The sequence below is a fragment of the Gouania willdenowi genome, chromosome 18 (genome assembly GCF_900634775.1).
Source record: "Gouania willdenowi chromosome 18, fGouWil2.1, whole genome shotgun sequence".
NCBI lineage: Eukaryota > Metazoa > Chordata > Actinopteri > Blenniiformes > Gobiesocidae > Gouania > Gouania willdenowi.
In genome coordinates, this window is record NC_041061.1 from 14730464 (window position 1) to 14753572 (window position 23109).

At 37.9% G+C, this 23109-nt stretch overlaps 1 protein-coding gene across 5 annotated transcripts in view; it reads right to left on the minus strand.

Moving 5' to 3' along the window:
• Positions 1–1939: 1939 nt before the first annotated feature.
• Positions 1940–23109, minus strand: part of LOC114480629 (solute carrier family 24 member 2) — a 62634-nt gene continuing 41464 nt past the window's right edge. For 3 of the 5 annotated variants that reach the window (XM_028474935.1, XM_028474934.1, XM_028474933.1), the window contains 7 exons: positions 19479–19529; positions 15592–15690; positions 12025–12101; positions 6259–6393; positions 6067–6156; positions 5807–5973; positions 1940–4234 (listed from right to left, as the gene is read on the minus strand). In XM_028474935.1, coding sequence (XP_028330736.1) covers positions 3985–4234; positions 5807–5973; positions 6067–6156; positions 6259–6393; positions 12025–12101; positions 15592–15690; positions 19479–19529 — 869 coding nt within the window. In that variant the 3' untranslated portion in view covers positions 1940–3984. The remainder of the gene's footprint in view (positions 4235–5806; positions 5974–6066; positions 6157–6258; positions 6394–12024; positions 12102–15591; positions 15691–19478; positions 19530–23109) is intronic. The other 2 variants (XM_028474937.1, XM_028474936.1) reach the window with 1 other exon arrangement.

Below are 23109 nucleotides of genomic sequence, written 5' to 3' on the forward strand. Positions count from 1 at the left end.
TGACCGTAACTAGTAACGGTAACTATGTAACAAAGTAACTGTAACTATATAACAAAGTAACTGTAACTATGTAACAAAGTAACTGTACTGATATAACAAAGTAACTGTAACTATGTAACAAAGCAACTGATGGTTGAAAAACATCAAAGGCGAGCATTTCCCTCTGCTGGCTCATGATTGGCTAGTGACAAACATCAAAGAACCAATCAGCCATTACTGTGTGATGAAGTGGATGGGAAAATTATATATATATACCAATACATAGCATAATGTCCAAAAATCCTCCATGTTTTGAAATATTACTTAATTAAATTTTACAATAATAATAAAGTTTTTGAATAACAATAGTTGGAGAGGGTACTTATGATTTGAAGAGGGGGTAAACATGATTTAACAAAAATTTAAAGGGGGGTCCACGGGATGAAAAAGATTGGGAACCACTGCTTTAATCAAATGCTTGGATGACAATTATAGCGACGTTAGATGTGTTGGAAAGTGTTTTGCAGCATTAATGTGTAAATGTATGTCAGGTAGACAAAATAAAACAAGGTTTTGGTCAATTGATCAGTTCTTTTCATCCAGAAATACAAAAAAAAAAAAAAAAAGAAAGAAAATAAAGAGAATGTATTAATACAAGTGAATAGAATACATGTGTGAATCACTCAGTTGTGGCCCTTACGCTGAAGTTAATAATCTACAAAGTAAAATCCAATGATTTCTTGGTGTTTGTCTGCATAAAAGTGAACATACAGTAGTATATATATATATATATATATATATATATAGTTCTACGCTCAGCTGTACAAATCCAGTGGGTAACCAGCCCAAAATTCATCATGCATTTTGTGTTTCTCACCCAGAGAATATTCTATTTACTAGGATTTTACATTGAACGCCTACGAAGCTGCTGTACAAGAGGCTGTTGCTGAGGTAAAGGTAAGTGTTGGGGATGGGGATGGGGGGGGGGGGGGGGGGGGGGGGGGGGGAGTTAAGGAACGAACTGTCGCCCCATTTTGTACTGCAGGGGCGCTACGGCTGAGAACACATGGGGGTGAAGGGGGGGGGGGGCACACCACGGGGGTAGGGCTGCGGTTCTCAACGACGACACACGGGGTATTGCTGTCCAGATCGTGTGATTTTCACATTCTACGTAGCTTACACACACACACACACACACACACACACACACACACACACACACACACACACACACACACACACACACACAGTGATTATGATTTTAATGTATTTTTTTTCAAACACAGATCGGTGTATATTTTCCAGGTGAAAAATAACTGGTGTTATAAGAACCTATATTTATAGATCAATTTCAAAAAAGTCAAAGAAGAACAGCCTTTTTGCGCTGATGACTCCTCCACATGCACTAAAGCACGGCTGAATTCAAAAGAAACTGCACAAGTCTTCACACAATGACTGGTTTGTATTAAAAGGACACATTTTGGTGGAGAATTTTATATTATTTGTATTTTTCATTTTGTTTGTTAATTGTCTCTAAAAGTGCGTGTGTGTGTTTGTGAGATTATTACACAAGCCGCTGATTGTAAATGACATTTTTCAATTACAATTACGTTCCATGTTCAATTCCAACCCAATTATGATTACGGTGGCTGGTAATAATGTCTTTGACGTGGGCGTCGGCGCCTTTTTTTATGTCAGTATACCCTTTTATTTCAGTTTATATATATTAAAAAGAAAAAGATAATAAGATCCTCAAGAGAACTAAAATGTATTGGGAAAATTTAATATGAAACATATTTTAATAATTGTCAACTACATACTGTATGTGTAAGCCATAGAACTCTAACATGGTTCCCCAGTTTTGCATTTTAATTAAATTGTAGTTTTTAATAGAAAATCCATAACAATTACGATTACAAAGTCAATTATCTGAACTCGATTCTAATTATTACAACAGCAACAGATGTTTTCAATTACAGTTAAAATGATAATTATGTAATAATTGTAATTAATTATCAGTTACACGATTACAATTAAAATTGACCCCAACTCTACTACCAAATCAGTCATGAAGCTGTACACTGTTGCATTTTGAGCCGGAGCACTGGGGCTGAGTAATTGATAACTACAATTATGACATAATTATAATTGTAATTACATGTAAAAATATGTTACATCATAATTGATTTGTAATTGAGTTCAGATATTTAACTTTGTATTTGAAATTGTAATGGAAATTCTACAAAAACTGTCAGTGCCAAGGCATAAAAATTGAAAAATTTGAGATTTTTGGGTAAGACCTGAAAACTAGTTTTAAATATGATGAGCACAGTTAAACTGGGGTTCAAAATCCAGGAATGCATTCAAAATTAGAAAAATGTGAAAAAACAAGTTTCAGAGGTGAAGGCGAAAAAACAAATTTGAAAAATTGTGGCATTTTTCTGAGATGAGGCTATCATAAGACCTTAAAACGTTTTATGGGTTATTTATTTCAGGCTCAGTAATTGTAATTAATTAAATTAATTGACAACATAACTGTAATTGCATTTCGAGGGGAAAAAAAATAATTGTAATTTTAATTGTATATGGAATAAATGGCGGTCACCGTAACCAATATTCAGTTCTAATTGAACATGGATAATTGAAGATGTAATTGTAATTGAAAAATGTAATTAACCCAACCCTGGTGAGAGCAGAATAAATTATCAGGACGTTTTCTCAGTTGAAATAAAAAAAAGAAAAGCAAGGATGAGATTGTCGGGATTACTCCTTTTTTTTTAGGTAATACTGCTACAGCGTGTTTATGCTACTTCTATCTGGTGAAAGTATATTATTAAAAGAAGAAGCAATCCTTTAAACAAGCGTTCAGTGCATAATCGGAGTTTGCTGGGGGGGGGGGGTTTCCCAAATTAATTCGAAAAAAGTATAATTTTATAAAATAGTTTTCTGCTGCTTTGATTCTAACATAATACTGTTAGTTTCACGTCACAGATGCTATTTTTCAGTAAAAAGGTCCCACACTTTTGGGACTTTAGGTTGGTTCTTCTCCTGTTGTGCAAATCTTCTTTACAATGTAAATAACAAAGCAAAAATGAAGCAGAAAGCGGTCGCTGACGCAAATTTTTGCAGCCAACATGATCAATTATGTTACTAATCATTTTTTGCATTATTGTGTATCATGTTACACACATTGTGGTTGGTGCCAATCTCGAGACGGTCTATATATTAAATCTTATTTTTTTCTTTTCTGCCCCCTCCCCCCGGCAAGAATCTCAAACTCCGCCTATGGTTCAGTGACATGTGACAGAGTAAAGGGGAGGAGCTAAAGTCATCATTCAGACTCGGGCGCCTGTCAGAAAGTTGCCAAAAAAAACAACAACAACAGAAATAAAGGGAGATGTCTGTCTGCTGGGGGAGGGATTTAGGTCCAGAACTCACATGGCTGTCTGTCCGTTCTCATCCAAAGGAGAAAAACGTGTCCTAACCAGATTCAGCAGCCTCAACCTGGGTGTGTTATAGAGTCTGTGGACCAAAATAAAAATCTGCTCACCACTTCCGTCATTTCCAGGTTTTCATACGGCGTCTTCCTTTGAGTGTCCCAGGCGGTCATCCTCTCCTCAGCCATCCAGCATAGTGTAAATACCTGCTCTTTCCAGTGGAAAATAATGGCATGCATAAATGCATAATACTTGTATGTTTGGCATACATCTCACCCACCAGTGAAAACTGAGTAAAAAAACCGTCTCTTGTCCGTCTGTGCTAAACCTGGCAACCCAAAATCTTCCGTGACAGGCTGGTTTCACCCATTCCCATAGCCACCTCTGTGCTGAAAATATTGGTAGGTTACATATATTTCTTTATTTTTCTATTACCGTACATCCTCTCATCAAGTTCTTCATTTTTTTTTTAATATTTCTGGTGTAAAGGATTACAAGAGTCAAGGTGAGAGTAGAGAGGAAGGATTAGTGGTGAGAGAAGGAAAAGCGGGGTCCTCGAGGGTCGCCGTCAGACCGACACGGGACAGGTGATGACCCTGTCCTCCAGCATGACGCTCAGCACCAGGAAGACGAAGTACAGCATGAACATGATGAAGCCGAGCAGCTTGCTCATGCGCCACTTGCAGGCGGCGATGGAGATGATGACGAAGAGGAGCATGAGGAAGAGGAGCACGATGGCGCAGAAGAGGCCGTTGGAGCTGACCTGGACCGGCTTCATGCCACTGATCAGGGACCAGAGCAGCCACGGGAAGGGAAGTCTGCGGAAGTAGCAAAGGACACCAAACATGCACAGATATGTCATAAAGCAATACAATATGATTCAAAACACCTTAATTATCCTTTTCTACTAACGTAAACCTGCTGGGAGGACAGTTTTTCAATAGATCAAAGATCATCTGCTCGAAAAAAAGATGTAAAAAGGTTGAAATGGTTGTTCGAAAGTTTGTTTTGATCTCCACTGTAGTGTTTACTTTCATTGACATTGTCGGAAAAGTTTCATGCATTGCATTGTGGGATATGAAGTCCCATATACGGATGTATCTTACTGTGATTACTTGTGTTTCTTCACTGGACAAGGGTTACAGTGGTCGTTTGGACCCTTTTTTTTGTTTTTGTTTTTTCCCCGTATTCCTCCGTGACATCGCCTCACTCCACGAGACAGTCAAATTGGGATCTTTCTGTGTAAGCCGCAAAATAAACATCTGCCGTTGTTTTGCTACAACTATTGAATTGTGTTGGGAAGTCACTTTGGCTGAATTTCTTGGGGGCAAAGTAGAAATGCTTCTGTTTCGTTCCATGTCATTTCAACCAATTGTTCTGTGATTAATCAATAGACACACTGTACATTTTGTGTTTGATTGGATGAATACTTTTTGAGATATGGCCAATTTAGAGAGGGGTCTACGTGGTGATTTTTGGTTGTCCCTATTTTAATTCCATTTTTCAGCTTCCAATATCTCAGAAACTCCAGCACATATGAAACTGAAATGTGATATAGTATAACAAATCCACCTACTCTCTCAGAACATACAAAATGATCTGCTATACATCCTATCTGGTGGACATGCCAGCCTCTAAAATTGGAGCGAAGTGTATCAGGGTTACGGGCTCGAGCATGTTTGAGCCTTCAGTGAAAAACTTTGCATGTGCCTCAGCTACAACGGAATGTAGGAAAATATCTGATCTCCGTTTTATTTTGGAATATAAAGATGACTCTTTCTTGGGATATGAAATCATTTTTCTCTACGCTTCATCATTTTTAATTTGGTCCCCAAACTTTGAGTTATTTCAAATGGTAAATGGTAAATGGACTTGATTTATATAGCGCTTTATCCCCACACTGAAGCAGTCTCAAAGCGCTTTACATATCAGCTCATTCACCCAATCACTCCCACATTCACACACCAGTGGGACAGGACTGCCATGCAAGGCGCTAGTCGACCACTGGGAGCAACTTAGGGTTCAGTGTCTTGCCCAAGGACACTTCGACACATAGTCAGGTACTGGGATCCAACCCCCAACCTCTCGATCAGAAGACGACCCACTACCACCTGAGCCACGGTCGCCCTCATACACCACTCATACACCACAAATATCGAAAATGCTTTATACATGAGGCCATTGTCGCTTGCCTCTGTGCATCTTCTATGCATCCGTCCACAGGACTCTACATCCCACAATGCAATGCGCCAAACTTTTCCAACAATGTCGATAAAAGAGTGTTCACAGTGGAGAAACAGAATGTTTCCACTTTAAGACTGACTTTCCCGTAATTACAATTGTTGTATTTGAATAGGAGTGGAGCTCTTCCAGGTAAATTCTGCTCGTACCCTACAGTGATGTCAAAGATGTTGGAGCCCACAGAACTAGACACAGCCATGTCTCCCAGTCCCTTGCGTGCCACAATAACACTGGTGATGAGGTCAGGGATGGAGGTTCCTGCTGCTAATATAGTGAGGCCCATAATCTCCTCCGTAATCCCAATGGTCTCTCCAACCTGGAAAAAAAATAGAAACGCTCATTATTAATGTCCTTGCAATGAACACCAACTCTTAGTTTCAATGAAGGCAGCTGTGATTGTTTAGTTTACCTGGTGAGCCCACCACACCATCAGATAGGAGAACCCTGCGATCCAGCAGATGGCACCCAGGAATGTAACGGGAAAGAACTTCTTTGAAGACTGAAAAACATGGAAAAGTCAGAAAAGTAAATTTCACCAGTTTCACATTAAAAATGCACAATTTTCCAGCATTTGAGGAGGAAATACTTCTCACACACACACCGTTTTCCTGACGTCGGGCAGCGTTAACCACAGAGGGAGGACGATGGGGATGATGAGGAGGTAAGTGAAGCGTTTTCGAGCGTTCTCGGGCCAGGAAAGGCTCAGAGGCTGGTCCTCTTCTTCTTCATCCTCGGCCTAAGCAGAGACGGACGCACAGAAACATTCATCAACGTGTTTTTCTGTGGTAGGAGTGGGACAGTCATCCTGAGAAACACATCTAAGTCTGACATCAAAATAATCTCATCATGCATTGCGAGCAGAACGTAAAATCGTCCAGGTACTGGCTTCAAGCTAAAAAATCAAACTTCCCCGTTTCAAAATAAAAGCATCTCTTCTTGTCTTCCATTCGTTTTTAGCGCTTTTGTAAATAGGGCTCTTGTTTTGAAGTTAACCTGAAGTTTAGTCAGTAGCACAATGGCAGGTCTCCGAAAATCTCAGAAATGTCAGCATGAAATGAGTTTCGGCGAGTTAAGTCAAATGACCACATGTTGATATTTTACTTGGTCACTTTCTCACTTTTCAGAACTTTGAAAGGTGGCAAATCAACGGAGATATTTAGTCTCAGTGTGTTTCAGGTTTTTGTCGTAGGTTTGAAATGCATCTTGGGAAACTTGGAAGTATACTTCAGTGGGAACGGTCACCATCCTAATCATACAAATAGTATATAGTAGACCGGCGATTCTCGACTGATGGGTGGGTTGGTCAAAAATAAATTAATACTTAATGTCTCTTAAGTTGGACTTGTCTTTTATTTTGAAAAAAATCTTTTCTTTTTTTTTTTACAGGCATGCTGTGAAATGCATGTTGGACACGAAAATATACAGATAATGTATGTTTTGAAAAAGATTACATACGTGTGTTTTCAGCAGCTACTTTGACCAACTAAATTTGGTAAGTGGAATTCTATAAAAAAAAAAAAAGTGGGTCGTGATTTAATGATCGTGGCAAAACTGTGGGTCCCAGTGTGAGACCAGTTGAGAACCCCTGTAGTAGACAGTATGTACTTATTGAGTTTGTACCTGCAGTACCTTCATGTACCACCAGGGGTACATGTACACCCATGTGTGCGCCTGAGCTCGATTATTTAAATTAAATACAGTCTCATTTCATAACTATCAGTGCTGTAAAGGATTGTGTGGACTGGCGTTCTGTTCCGGGTGTACCCGCCTTGCACCCGGTGAAGCGTTTTGAAGGAATACATAATGAGATAAACATGCACTTCACTTTTGATTGCACGTGTCTCCTCTCCATCCAGATTAAATCTCACCATTTTTCTCATCGTAAACTTCAGAAAAGCAGCAAAAGTTCATGAAATCTTGGCATCTACACATGGGGGATTGTGCTGAGAATCTGGGACTGAAGGACTCACACTGGCTTTCCATCAGGGCCTCATCACGGGCCGACTACTGATGCTGGCTGCACTAACACTAACACTAACACTAACACACCCATCAGGGTCTAAGTGAACCTGCCTCTAGAATGCCAAGTGATCAAATCCTACATCTGCTGGCAAGGAAAGCGATTAAATCATCATTTTATCTAGGTTTAAAAATTAAGATGAAACATTAGCAGAAGAGCAAGAAGATTAAAGAGTGTAAAAAGAAACCATTAGTGTGGAGCAGATGCTAATAACAGATGTTGTTGAGTGAATAAAGATTTATATTAGGGAAATCAATTAGGCCATCGCAGATTTAATCAGATCCTCTAAGCAAGCACCAGAGAGCGACGCCAACATTTTTTTTTTTTTTTTTTTTTTAAAGACATCCACGGCACGACGGGTGTATCATATGGAGCTGATCCAGCTGTGGCAGCCACAGCTGTAGAGCACTGCCTGGTAACCTTGGTAATCAGAGCTGCCAAACAAAAGGCAGCGTTTGCATCACTTATGCTTCAGCATTCTGATTCCTCCTCCTCTCCACATCCAGATGGCTGCATTGTTGTCTGTTAAAAAGGACTAAAACTGGAAACCGAGGCTTTGTGAGGACTGGCTCCAGACCAAATGCTCAGCTTTTTCCAAGATGCAAAGACATTTTTTAATTACGATGAATCAGCTGCAGGATTGGCAGAACAACACCAGCGATGAAAGCTACGCTACTTCTTATTCAGAGGAACAATACTGAGCTTTTAGCTATTATTACAGTTTGCCCCACAACTCTTTAATAGACACACCAGCTATAAAAGCAAGGAGCAGTACCTGGGCTAAAACTGCTCACCGGGAATCTGTCATTTATCTATTTATGGTTTGCTAGGCTGGCTTTGTACACCACAGCCTCCTGTAGAGCAGCACCCCCAGCACCAACTTGGTTCCCAAATGCCAGCCCCTCGGGGGCTTCCTGCCCTCGTGGGGCCAACTCTTGTGCTTAAAGGCACAGATTTCTATCCTGCAACTAAGTCGTGCGGGGAGAATTTTCTATTTTTGTTTCTCTTTTGTTTCCAAGGTGATTATTCACTCTGATGAGGTTGTGTGTTTACGACTAAAGTACTATAAAAGTATTTGTTTCCTTTATTAATCTGACTTTAAACAAAAATGAATCAATGGTTTATGATTCTGCAATGGCAAAATACAAATAAACTGAGTCCGAACTGAGATATTCTTATTTTTTCAAAAATTCTTAGGATTGTTTTTTCAACCTCCAAGAGATGATATGTACCAGTAAGTGATGTGTGGTGTACCATCTTTCTTTTAGATGCTGGTAATTTTTTTTCTATTTTTGCATAATGTCGAATATTCATCAAAGAACAATAAAATAGTCGAAGAAACTTTGTTGTGACAACATCATTGAAAACAAACAAAGCCGCATTAATGTAAAAGAGTTAAAAAAAAAAAAGTACACTGACTTTTCATGCACTTGATCAATTATCAATGTAACTTTATTTTTTTGCACTGCTTTGTAATTGCCTGTCATCTTATTTTGTGTGTTTTTAGTCAATTGATGTATTTTTGTTGTCCTTTGGTGTTTTTGGACTCATTTTGGTGCATATTTATTGTTATTTTGTACTCAATTTTATATATATTTGTGAGTTTTTTGTCGTTGTTTTGTATAAAGCTGTCATTTTGTGTTTTTTTGTTGTCGCTTTGTGTGTTTTTGGAGTCATTTGGTGCTTTTTGTTGTCTATAGCGTATTATTCCATATTTTATAAACTTGTATGTTTTTTTGGGGCTGGACAAAAACAGATCTTTCTTTTTTTGTGTTTTTGTCCAAAACACAACATAAATGACTACGTTATTCAAAAATGTCAAAGAATGTCTTTTTTTAAAAAACATTTTATTGCACAACTTAATTCTGTGCTTGATCACGTTTTTTATGTTTTTTTACAAATATGTTATTGAACCTTTCAGCAACTAAATTTTGCGCACAACTATGCTGCACTGTTAGACAAAGGTCCTATTATTAATCCCAGGACTGAACGATTAATCTGAGGCCAAGTTGCAGTAAAGTGTATCAATACACACATGGTCATGTTGCAAATCAGAGCTCCTATTTAGCTTCCACATCACTTTATATTTATAGTCGGCTGCATTTATTCCAAAGACAAATGCTGTGTGTCAAAGAGCTTCAGTATATGTAGTAAGTTTTAGTGAGCGATAAATCTTTTTTTGGCTCTGTATAGTCGGAGAATATTATTCATAGAGTGGCTCTCTATTCAAAGGAAAATTGTAAAAGATTAAAATCAGCCCTAACAGTGTGGTGGAGGCTGCCGTTTGCGGAGTCACCGACGAAGATACATTTCTATGCAAAGCGTTTACAAATGTAATGTGATTGTTTGAATGCATTAGAAGAAATTTAAGTGAGTAAGCAGCCCGTATCAAGGTGAACTGGCTCTGTTTATTCATGGAAAGGGTCTGAATATAAAGTGTCTGCAAAGGAACACATTGAATATGATGAAATGGGTGGCAATTCATACAGTAAGGAACTTTGATAACATTCATAAAGGCAGAGCACAGGCGAACAACATCATCGAGGACTGATTTCGCTATCATTTCGATCGATTACGGGTCTGCGGTTTGCCCCGTGTGCTTGACGGTGTATCCGAAGAAGATGAACCAAGTAAAAATGTATGTATGGAATTTCAGGAAATTTTAAAAACGTGTCTTAAAATACATTTTTATTCCTTGGCTTTTAACCCAGCATGAGACTGCTCTTGTTTTAGAGTCCTATGGTTGGTCTTTATTCACTTTATTCAGTTTTTATTCTTGTTTTGCTTTGCTTTGTTAAAATTGTTGTCCTGTTGTTTTTCCTTACTGTGTACAGTACTTTGTGGCTGTTTTAAAGTGCTGTATAAATACAATTGAGTTCCATTAGCTAATGTAAGCTCAGAGTAAACATCCAGCTTGAAGAGAAAATGTATTTAAAACTAGACACACTGCATTTCCCAAAGGAAGTGCAAGTGACGATGCATAAGCAAAACCTCTCAGAGTCAGTATAAGACTGAGTTTAACCCCCCAGAGTGGATATACTCCTCAGAGTCAGTATAACCCTTCAGAGTCAGTATAACACTTAGTGTAACCCCTCAGAGTCAGTATAACACCAAGTATAAACCCTCAGAGTCAGTATAACACCAAGTATAAACCCTCAGAGTCAGTATAACACCAAGTATAACCCCTCAGAGTCAGTATAACACCAAGTATAAACCCTCAGAGTCAGTATAACACCAAGTATAAACCCTCAGAGTCAGTATAACACCAAGTATAACCCCTCAGAGTCAGTATAACACCAAGTATAAACCCTCAGAGTCAGTATAACACCAAGTATAAACCCTCAGAGTCAGTATAACACCAAGTATAACCCCTCAGAGTCAGTATAACACCAAGTATAACCCCTCAGAGTCAGAATACCTCCATCAGGGTCAGTACAATCTTAACTCGACCCCTTGGAATCAGTATGATGTCAATGTTTCAATGGATAATTCTTAAGTTTATTTTTGCCAATTAATCTATAGCCATAAAATTAAAAAAAAACAGAACATGTAATAAAAGTCTGGAGCAGTGACTAAAATAATAAAACCTAAATGAAGAATGTTTAGATATTAGTGTCTGTGCGTGGGCGTAACAGTAAGAAATTCATGTCTTGTTTTGATTCTCTGTGGTTTGTTACTATTTAATTTCTAAGGCAAAATGAGATTTCTGCCACTTAGTTGAAGTAAGAACGAAGAAAGAACAAGACAAGCTTTCAAAGTTTACGACAAGAGTGCACAGAAGAAAGCCAGACCGCATTCGAGCATGTGACACTGGTGTTGTTTAGGGTCCTGCTTTGTGTCTTCTGTCCTCACCGTATGTAAGAAGCTACGGTGATGTTTTCACCTTGGTACGAAGGGTGGAAATGCATCACATCCTCTCAGTCTGCTCCCATCTCAGTGGATGACTTTGAACAGCCACCTGCTCGCACCAGGACCGTCTGTCTGCTGTCCCCGACAGGTCGCCGTGTGACATCATCATCGTTCACACTCTCACAGACACCATTCTAAGCGTGTGTTTGTGTGCATGTGTTGTGTTGGAGAAAAGTGTGCGTGTGTTGGTTTGTGGCCCCCAGAGATGACAATCTGCAGGTGAGTGAGGAGAGCGATTACAGCTCTCAGTGGGAGCCTTTGGCAGGTGTAGCTGAGGACGCGCGCACGGAAACCATCACCTGAGTAACGCTCTCAAAAGTGGACCACTGACGCACACCAGAAGCGTTAAATATTGATATCCAACACACGGTTCTTCACCTTTTTTTGTAGGAGTTTGACTTTGACAGGAGATAAATGTGATCTTTAACAGCTTCTTACCACTTCTCCTTCCTGCCCGGCTGTCCCATTCATGGGTGGCGTCACCTCCACTTCAACACTGTTTGGAAGGTTCTTATCTGTTGGAAGTTGAAAAAGAAATGAAAGTTTAGAGGAGTTTAGAGGTGCGAATCGAGCACCCTTGGTCTTTGATAGCACTGCCTCTGAGCCGCCATAAATAATTGAAACAAATGACCTTTCGTTGAGGACCGCACATGCCTGGGAAACACATTAGAATTCAGTGGACTGAAGCAGAATGGTCCAATATAGCTAATTCAGATAGGATTGTGTTATTGATGCATTTAATTTATAAAGTAGGTTTTAATGAAACAAACAAACAAGTGGAATCATAAGAGCGACTGTCGTGGGTTTTAAAGTTACCCTGAAACAACGAATGGTCAATGTCAGTGGTTCTCAAACACTTTGGGCTCAAGTTTCTCTTTTTTGAATCCAAGTTCCCCCTTATGTCCGACTACTACATTTTGCTCAGAATTCTGTGGAAACAACAACTGCAGAGCATAATGATGGAATGAATATGTGATAATGCACACTTTGAAAAATCAAATTTTGTAAATAAGTGGAATGAAACAGTATTTATTGCCTCCTAAATTGATTTATTTCTACAGTCATTTCCCTCCTGATGTGAGCCATGTATTGTCAGTTCATGTTCTAATCAAGATCATTTCTATCATCATTTTGAGTGTTTTTTTGTGTCATTTTGTGTGTTTTTGTGCATCTTCTCAGTTTTTTTTTTTTATTATTCAGTATGTTTTTTTTCGTATTTTGTGTGTTTTTGTAATTGTTTTTGTGTGTTGTTGGTATTTTTTAAATTATTCTCCCTCAGTGTGTGTGTTTTTAGTGTTGTTTGTTTCTTATGTCATTTTGTATGTTTCTCTGTTATTTTTGTGTATTTTGTCGCGATCTTGTGTATTTTTCTCTCATTTAGTGTGTCTTTGTTGTCATTTTGTGTGTTGCTGGTAATGGTAAGTATATAGTAGGTATTTTTTTCTCTTTTGGTGTCATTTTGTACATTTTGTTGTGGTTTGTCTGTTCTTTTTATTATTCAGTATATTTTTCTCTTATTTTGTGTGTTTTTGTTGTCGTTTTGTGAGTTGCTGGTAATATTCAGTGTGATTATCATTTTTAACTAAAATACGCATTATAAAACCCCATATTTTTCATTCTTTAAGTTGTAAATTTTCCTCTCTTTCTCTCTCTCTCTCAAGTACCCCCTGAAGTGCCATTGTGTACCCTTAGTGGTACACGTACCCCCATTTGAGAAACACTGGTCAGGGTGATTACTGCATAAAATCAATATGATCTGTTTTTTTGTCCTTTATCTGTGTAATTTTGAATGACCTATTTGGTGAAGTATCACCATTTTTCTTTTTTTTTTTTTTTGAAAAGGACATATTGGCTAAAAGTAAATTAAAATAATGCAAAAACCTGGTGATAAAAAGTATCATTTCTGTGAAAATGATGTTATAAATCTATGGCTTCAACACAAATGCAGCTCAATGAATATGTTTTTCTCTCTTTTGCAACAGGTGGCCCTAATTTTGTGCGACCCCCTAAGTAAACATACAAAATGACTTAAAAAACATAAAAATGTAAAGAATAATGTGCACGACAACAAAAAACACAAAATTACTCCAAAAACAGAAAAAACAACAACGAAAAAAGCACATGTATTAAAAGAAAAACACAAAACGAGAGAAAAATACACAAACTGACAGAGAAATGTAAAAAAAAAAAAAAAAACAACAAATAAAACAACAACAATTATACACAAAAGTGACTACAGATTGACAACAAATAAGCACCAAAATTAGTCCAAAAACAGCAAAAATAATACAAAAATACATAACTAATAAACAAAACAACAACAAAACAAAACAAAATGACAGGCAAATACATAAAATGAGTTAAAAACACACAAAACCACAACAAAAATACACAAAATGAGAGAAAAATACACATGAATCAACAACAAAAACAGACAAAATGACAACGAAAACAGACAAACCCTTTGTTTTTGTGAGCTGAGATTGGTCTTTGTTTTAAATGCTGACATAAATGTTGATAATATGGCCCTTAGATTAGACAATCACATTTTTTTGGCTCCCACTTTGTTATAGTTTGAACCAGTGCTGATATCAGATTTGTTAAAAGTAAAACAAGCGGCGGTAGTTAGCGGTCGTGCATGTTGATGAAGAGACTAATATGTTAATGTAGCACTGTTAGCATAATTTAAACGCCCGTGTCTAGCTTTGATTCCCCTGCTTTGCCTACGCTGTGGCCATGAAAGCACTTTCTCCAGCCTGCTGTTTATTCTTTAGTCCGGTGTTCTTTGAAGTGAAAACCACTAATAAATTACGCTCATCAGTGACTGCGTGAGATTTAAATATCGCTGGAAGACAACAGTTCAAATCTATTCAGTGGGGCCAGATAATGTCATGCTTGTTTAATTTTGAATAGGGAGACTATTAATTGTTGGAGATGGAACCACAAAAGAGATTTGTTTCGCTTCCGTTCTGGGCAACAGTCATGCCAGTCCTAAAGGCACTTAAATCCGCTTCCTTCCAGACTGTCAGGCTTAGTTTTAACCTTACCATTAGCATGTCATCTGGAGTAACATTGAACGCTGTTGGACACAATAACTTTTGCTAATGAAGACATAGTCTTACTATTTTCCTTCATTCATAATGTGATTTCTTTTGTTTCTTCGACAGAGAAGGATTCCAGGTATTCCCCGTGATATCGCCTCAAACAGCAAGACATTAAGTTTCAAACGGATGCAGGTCGTTCCGTGTAAACCCCGAAATAAACATCCGCCATTGTTTGGCCACAACGTTTAGCCCATGGAAACACCAGAAACGTGTTGGGAAGTCACTTTGGAAGCGTTTCTGGGGGCAAACACAAGAAATCACACTAATAATGAAGTAAAAACACTTCCATTTATCCGTCTACGGGACGGTACATCCTACAATGCAATGCGCAAAACTTTTGGTGGGCACACAAGTCATACTCAACCGCCTCAAGATGCATTGCAAGCGTAATGTAAAATTGTCCTGCCACCTGCTTCAGGCAAAAAATCAAGCATCCCCTTTTCAAAATAAAAGCATCTCATCTTGCTCTCATCTGGCTCCTGTTTTGTAGTTGAGCGGAAGTCTCAGAAAACGTCGATATGAAATGTGTTTCTGTGAGTTTTATGGATCAAATGACCACATGTTGATATTCTACTTGGTCACTTTCTCACTTAAAATGTTTCCAAAACTTACAAAGGTGGCAAATCAACAGATATTTAGCCTCAGTGTGATTCAGGTTTTTGTCGTCGTAGGTTAGAAAAGCATCTTGGGAAACTTGGAAGTATACTTGAGTGGGAAAGGTCATCATCCTAATCCTCCTAACCATACTTACAGTATATAGTAGACAGTATATACTCATTGAGTTTGCCGTGTATAGTATCGAATATGTCATTTCAAACACAGCCTACGTCTTTATCTGATCAATTTTCATCTCCAGCAACTAGAACTTGACTGTAACGTTTTTTCAAAGCACAAATCTTACCTGAACGGCTGGCTACTCCATTGGCCTTCTCACTGTCCTCCACCTGGCATTTCTTTTTAGCAATCTTGTGAAGGATGGAGGCCTTCTCTCGAAATTTACCTGTGGGCGTGGGAAATAAAACACACCAGGGTGGTGAAGATGGAGCAAGGCGCTGCCTGCTAAATAAAAGTCTCACACTCTTATCAGGACTACTTCACCACGACCTTGAACTCTACAGGTAGATCACATTTCTAAAGCACAGTACAAAGTGGGAGGGGCTTGACACTGAGTCGACTCGATACAACATTGCGTTTTATATACTGATGATGGAACAATGTCCTGCTCCTTCTGGAGGTCAGACTCATTCCTGGTTCTTCCTATTTCCAGATGGATTTTCTTCAGTTATATACAGTATAGCAGTGGTTATCAACCTTTTCAACCCGCGAACCCCAAAATAAAGGTGCCAGAGACCAGGGACCCCCACTATACCTGAAGGTGGTTGAACACAGACATGAACATTGAATGGATACAGGGCCATCTATAAGGGGGGAATAAAGCTGAGAGCTTTTTGGGGTCCATCCATAAAGTCAGCAAAATGATGGTCTATTGTTCTATGAATAACTACATTTATTTATTTATCTGAATAATATCCACTGTTATCTGGGAAGTTTATTATCATTTATGCCATAGTATATAGTCATCTTAAAGATGTAAATCCCTGTTTTAATCTGAAATAAAATGGGTTTTAAGTCACCCAAAATGGTGGAAAAGGTGGTGAAATGGGGGTTTAAAAACCACAGAAATTGGTGAAAAAAAAAAGAAAAAGTGGAAAAGGGGTTCAAATGATGGACATGACAAATTGTAAATGTGGTTAAATTGGCAAAAAAATAAGCATGGGATATGGTGAAAAGAGGTTAAAAGTGACAATAGAGGGTCAACATGTGCGACATTAAGTGGGGAAAATGATGGAAAGGGTTTAGAAGTGCCATAAATGTCTTCAAAGTGGAAAAAATGTGCAGAAAATGCATGGAAATCCGATGAAGAAGTGGCAGGAATGGTAGTAATATAGCAAAAATGCATTAAAAGGAGCAACATATGGCAGGAAACAGTGATGAAAAAAGGCTGAAGCATAACAATGTGGTCCTGATCCCAAGGTTGAGAACCCCTGATACTGTATATAGAAAAGTAGCAATAATCTAAAGGGGGAAAACGGCCTAGTTAATGCTAATATGCAAAAAAATAAAGGCTCTATTAAAATGCATTGTTTTGGTCACATGGTATGAAGAGATAATCAAGTACAAATACTCAAGAGGTTTACTATCCTGATATGTTTCACTGAATAATCAAATCCATTTATACAGTAATTAAAGCACCAAGCAGTGACGCAGGGATCTGCCCTGAGACTGTGACCTTGTCGCTTATATAATCTGCGTGCCCCTTTGATATTGCACATAGCGGCTCACGCTAGGCTATTGTGCCCATGTCGTAATGACCAGCAGTGACTGGCTGCTGGCATGTGGAGTGATGACTTTCCATGCAACACCAATGACCTGAAATTCCCCTCACAGCACAAGCACAAAGCAAAGCAGCTCAGAGAGTGGTGGAATTTTCCGGAATGCATAAAAAAAAATAAAAAAAACACGTAATTCCAGACCTGCCTTATACTGGTTACTTTTCTGATAGTTGTGCTGAATACAAAACTTATTTGAAACAAGGAATATTTTGATGTACAGACGTCACGTTATTGTATTTTAATTTGTTTTCACTAGCTTTCGTCTTCTGTTTTGGCATATTTGCGTGACGTCAACGCTACTAGCAACCAGTGCTATGTCTTTCTTTTCCCAGAGAACGTGGATGATTCGTCGGCGCTCGATACGCACACGAGCACGTCAATACCTTCCTCACCCACCCGTGTCAACACTGTCTGTGACCTTCAGGAAAAATCATTACACACCCCGAGTCATCTTTTTCTCCTTTCCTTTTTCCTCACCAGTCGTTTCTCATTCACGTCTATTGTTCCCATTCCCCCTGCTTTTGACTGCACGTCTTTATCTCTCCCACATATGCACAGAGACGTACGCTAAACATATTTTACTTATTGACATTTCGTTTCCTGACGTTAACATCACTCACCATTATGATTGGCTGTTAATGTCATTTTTAATGCTAAATCAAGTATACACTGTTGGGGCTTCCTTTGAGAAAATTTCATTTATGACATTGTTGTGTTGTTAGGTAATTTCTGGTGGTGGACAGCACTCAATCTTTGCTAACACAGATGAATATCCGGCGAAGGGGCATTGAGATGGTGACATCGTTTAAATACCTGAGTGTCAGAGGTGAAAGTAACACATTACAAGTACATAAATTATTGTAATTGTCTTTCTTTTCATGGGTACTTGTACTTTTTTGAGTATATTTCTAAATCAGTTGTTTTACTGGTACTCAAGTCAGTTCTAAAAGCAGTAATTTGTTACATTTCTACACCCAACCTTTACTGAGTAGTATTTCTTTCCCTTGTGTTTGTGTTAATGGTTATTTAACCTAAAAACAACATGGTTTTCTAACTTTCCACGAATAGTAAGTACAATATTAATATGGTAATGGTACTTACTATTATATTCAATATAAACATCTTATACCCATGATGAACTGTTACACTGATTATCTTTTTTTATTCCAACAGACTTTTACCGTACCTTATGTTGTTTTTTTATGATGATTGTGTCTGTTTGGCTTAGATCTTTGACGTGTAGTTGAATGTTGTTGCGAAGGGCATGTGCAATGACAATAAAATGATTCTATTCTATTCTACTCTGGAAAACAACTTCCTTTTCAAGCCTTTTACCTTAAGTATTATTATTTGTATTTAAATTCTATTTTCTGCCATCAAATTATCAAATGGTTTCAAAAGTATGTTTAAATGCAAACAGCACAGAGTAGAAATGCCATCAGCCTATTAATTGCGATCCACCTCATTCTGCTAATAATACCTGCTGTACAGAAGTCTTTATGCTCCAATGGTAATGAAGTTTTCTTCTGTGATAGACTGGCATACTTATAGGATCACCTCATATCTGTGCTGGGCCAATCAGGAACCATCTTTTTTTTAGCAAGCAAGACGTCAGCGTTGCAGAAATGCCTTTGAGAATTTCTTGAGATTAACAAACATCTACTCTTCCTTTTGCCACCTTTTTAGAATAGCTGAAGACGTACCGGTTCAGACTTGCCTTTGTCTAATCTGTATTCACTCTGTTTAATTTCTCCGATTGTGAAGCACTTTGTGATGTTTCTGCTCTTGAAAGGTGCTATATCAATACACTTTTACTGACTTACGAAACTTTATTTAACTAATTTTCCGCTTCAGCTCGAATTCTTATGCAACTACTGGGCGGATGAGTCACTCCAGTTGGCCAAATTCAGCAACAAATGTCTTTTCTGGTGTCAGTGGAAGCTTCAGTGAGCTCTGACACTCTGACACCAGTAACAGTGCAGTGACAAATAAAACAGCAATGGGAAGATTCAACTTTGGATGATGTGTTCTGAAAGTTATAGTGACAAAGATATACAATATAATAGACTATTACAACACCACAGACAGCAACGAACAGCATGTTTGTACAAATTCTCGTGGTGGAATTCTTTTCTTCCAAAAACAAAGCTTGAACACTCAAAATGAATCACATCAAAAATGGTATGATTGCCATGATTTGCACTTGAGTCAGTGAAATCTCAGAGAGGTTGAGAAGCTCAAAAGCAAAAAAAAAAACTACACAAAAAAGTATGACCAAGCAAAACCAAAGAGTGGAGCTGAAGGCGGGTTGCTTCGTGATGACAAAAAAAAAATGGATAGAAGAACCAAGACGGGTGACGGAAACCGACTTGAAGAATCAAGTATAGTGCCTTACCTTCCTCAGTCATTGAGTGATAATATTTTAGTTTCCCATAAGTCCCAAGCTCTACAACGTCACAGCAAAAAGACAGGGGGTAAGGCGACAAACACACAGAGAAAAGGAAAAAGAGTGAACAAGACAGAACAGGGCACGCCAGCTGGTTCTTCACATAGTGTACACAGAGACCCACACACAGGTACAGGAGGTGGCATACAGAAAGACTTAGTCTCTCTGAGTCTTCACCGCATCAGTGCAAAACAGAGGATTAGAGTGTGTGTAAGAATACAGTATTGTTGAATAGTTTTCAAATGGCAGGCAAAAGGGAGACGTTGTTTGACTACAAATTGAAATGAATGAAACAAACTGATTTAAACCTAAAGATGGAATGTCAGACGTTACCGGGTTACTACCATGTGACAAAAACTTGAATCCTCCTCTCTTCCTCCACATCAAAACTTGTTGATTCAAACCCTGAACAATTTGTTGAATTTCCTTAAAGTTGCACTTCTCCCTGCTACTGTAAGTACATGATAAGGATGCATCTATTGATTGATTTCCTCAATTTTGACGAATTGGCAAGGTGGCGTACAGAAAGACTGAGCCTCTCTGAGTCTTCACCGCATAAGTGCAAAACAGAGGATTAGAGTGTGTTTAAGAATACAGTATCGTTGAATAGCTTTCAAATGGCAGACAAAAGGGAGACGTTGTTTGACTACAAATTGAAATGAATGAAACAAACAAACTGATTTAAACCTAAAGATGGAATGTCAGAAGTTACCGGGTTACTACCATGTGACAAAAACTTGAATCCTCCTCTCTTCCTCCAACATCAAGACTTATTGATTAAAACCTTGAACAATTTGTTGAATTTCCCTAAAGTTGCACTTCTCCCTGCTACTGTAAATACATGATAAGGATGCATCTATTGATTGATTTCCTCAATTTTGAGGGATCGGCAAGGTGGCATACAGAAAGACTGAGCCTCTCTGAGTCAATCGGCCGATTTTTGCAGAATTATGAAAGTGATCTTTTCTGCCAATCTTATCCACATTATTATTATTATTATTATTATTATGATTACAGTGACCAGCATTTTTCCAATTACAATATATTTTTTTTATCCTCAGAAAGTTGATAATAATTATGTCTTCAATGACTTAAGTTCAATTACGATTAATGAAAATTACTGAGCCTGAAATAAATAACTTAATAAAAGTTAACCTTCCTCTTGTGTTAGCTTTCTGTTAGCATCTCTTATGATAACTAAAACACTAAAACATATCTATCATCTAATCTCTTGGTTACCTTGTTAGGCTTCCTAATTACTTTTTTGTGTCAGTATACCCCTCGATTACATTTTTTTTTTTTTTATGGTAAAATGCGGGAAAGCTTGATTTCAAACATATTTTAATAAATGTTAATTACATATGAGTAGATCTGTACAGAAAACTGTAACATGCTTCCCCAGTTTTGAGTTAAACTATATTTGACAACTTTCGTGGAATTTTCAGGGCACTTACAATTACAAAGTCAATGACCTGAACGCAATTACAATTTAATTACGATTTTTTTAAATTATAATTATGTCATAAGCGTAATTAATTATCAATTACGCAATTACAAATATAATTGACCCCTACCCTGACGTGTGCATTCTTGCGCATGCGTCTGCTACCTCAAACCTTTATAAAACCAAAACACTGGTGTGCGCTTTATTTTAATTTTAATTTAAGAGCTCAAAACAGATCTGCAGTGAGTGCAACCTGTTGCACAAAGTTTGTTTGTTTTTAAAATGTAAAAAAAATTAAAGACTAAAGGAACTTATATAATTATTTTGGACAGCAATGCTCATTTTCATTTATATTTAAGATAACTACCTCATGTGCAGTTAAAATAACAAGTTTGTATTGCTTCACAATTGTTTAATGTTTTACAATATTATAAGATTGTAACATTCAAGGTGTATTCTAAGTTATTATTAAAAAAAAAATTGGGATGGCCAAAACTGGAATCGGCAGGTCAGGCTTATTAAAAATCGGGGCTCGGCCAGAAAATTGCAGCCGGTGCACCGTGAGTACATGATCAGCATGGCTGCACGATGAATTGGTTCAGGAATTCACACCTGCCACAACAGCTGAACGTGAAGCAGCAGTCAAAGTTTTCCAAGTTGCTCGTAGCTCACAGTGACTGAATGCTTGCTGGCAATATGATGAATGTACCGTACACTGGGCACAGATGTTCTTTACGTTTCTATCCAAAACATCCGCTAATGAAGGTCTCATCAGCTTCAAAACGGATCCTACAGATTGAAAAACCAAAAGTCATATGTTCAGCCAACGACAACATCAAGTGTCGCAACAGATGGCGCCCTCAGAATCCTCATATCAACATCATGGAGTCAGTCTGGGATTATATAAAGAGTGCGAAGCAAATGAGACGGCTTAAATCCGCCGAGGAACAGTGGCAGCTAGTCTAAGATGCTTAAAACTACAACCTGTCGCCCAAATTCACCCCCCCTAAAAAATAGATAAAGTCTGTTTTTCAGCTGTGGAACAATCAAACGCTAAGGTTAGAAGCTATCTTACAAGCAATTCTTGAAAATTCTTCTTTTTTCCCCCAACCATCATTAGGCTAACTTAGCAATTTATAATAGTAACTAAACTCCAAAACCACATTTTTCTGCAGAAAACAAATGTATATTTAGTATTATAAGTAGTGCTGTTGATTGATCTCAGTCCAACTCATGACATTTTAGTTAAATCAATTCAATTTGGCATATTCTGTTGTAAAATATAAGAGTAACTGCCCTTTATGGGTTGAAACCTGGCTATTACAATTTAATTTTGCTATTAGCTGAGAATGAGATTCTGTGACGTCACTGGCCCCGCCCCTCCAATAAGAACTATCACCTGTGCACTCTACAATCTGTGGTGAGTAGGTTGAACTGAGATAATTGTGAATAGAGAGGTATAGTGAGTGTTAAGTAGCGAGTTAGCATAGCATAGATTGTTCTTTGGACATTTTATAGTGTAGAATGGGCGTGTCTTAACTGCTCCAGGAGCCCCGCCCATAATCAAGGCTTATTTTTAATTACCCCTGAGTGGCAGATCAGCCAAAACCAGAGGGTTTAGTTACACTTTAAAGTTAAACTGATGGATTTATTCCACATAGACATGTAGGGTGGGATGTCACGATTACAAATTTTCTTGGTACGATTATTGTCAAAGAAATAACTACGATTTTACGATTATCAGGATTATATTTGCTATCATGAATAAGTAAAATCACATAAACACACACCTTATTGATCTTACAATTTAATTTTATTCCATCTTTGGATGTTCTCATAAGAAAATAATAATGAATCAACAATGTAAAATTACCAGATCGTTAAAGAGAAATTAAAATACGAATATTGAAGATTCCAGCGGGATTATTTTTGTCTGCTTTTTGATAATTTTAAGGTTTGATTTATTCAGACAACTGTTCCTTAGGAAACTCCTTGCAGGAATTACAATGAGGAAGTCAAGGAAACTTCAAAGGAAACTTCAAAGTAAACATCAAAGCGATTAGCAGACACCTCTGATGAAGACTGGCAGTTGTCAGTCGGGACATGTCAAGAGCTCAAAGTGGATTTCCTAGGAAA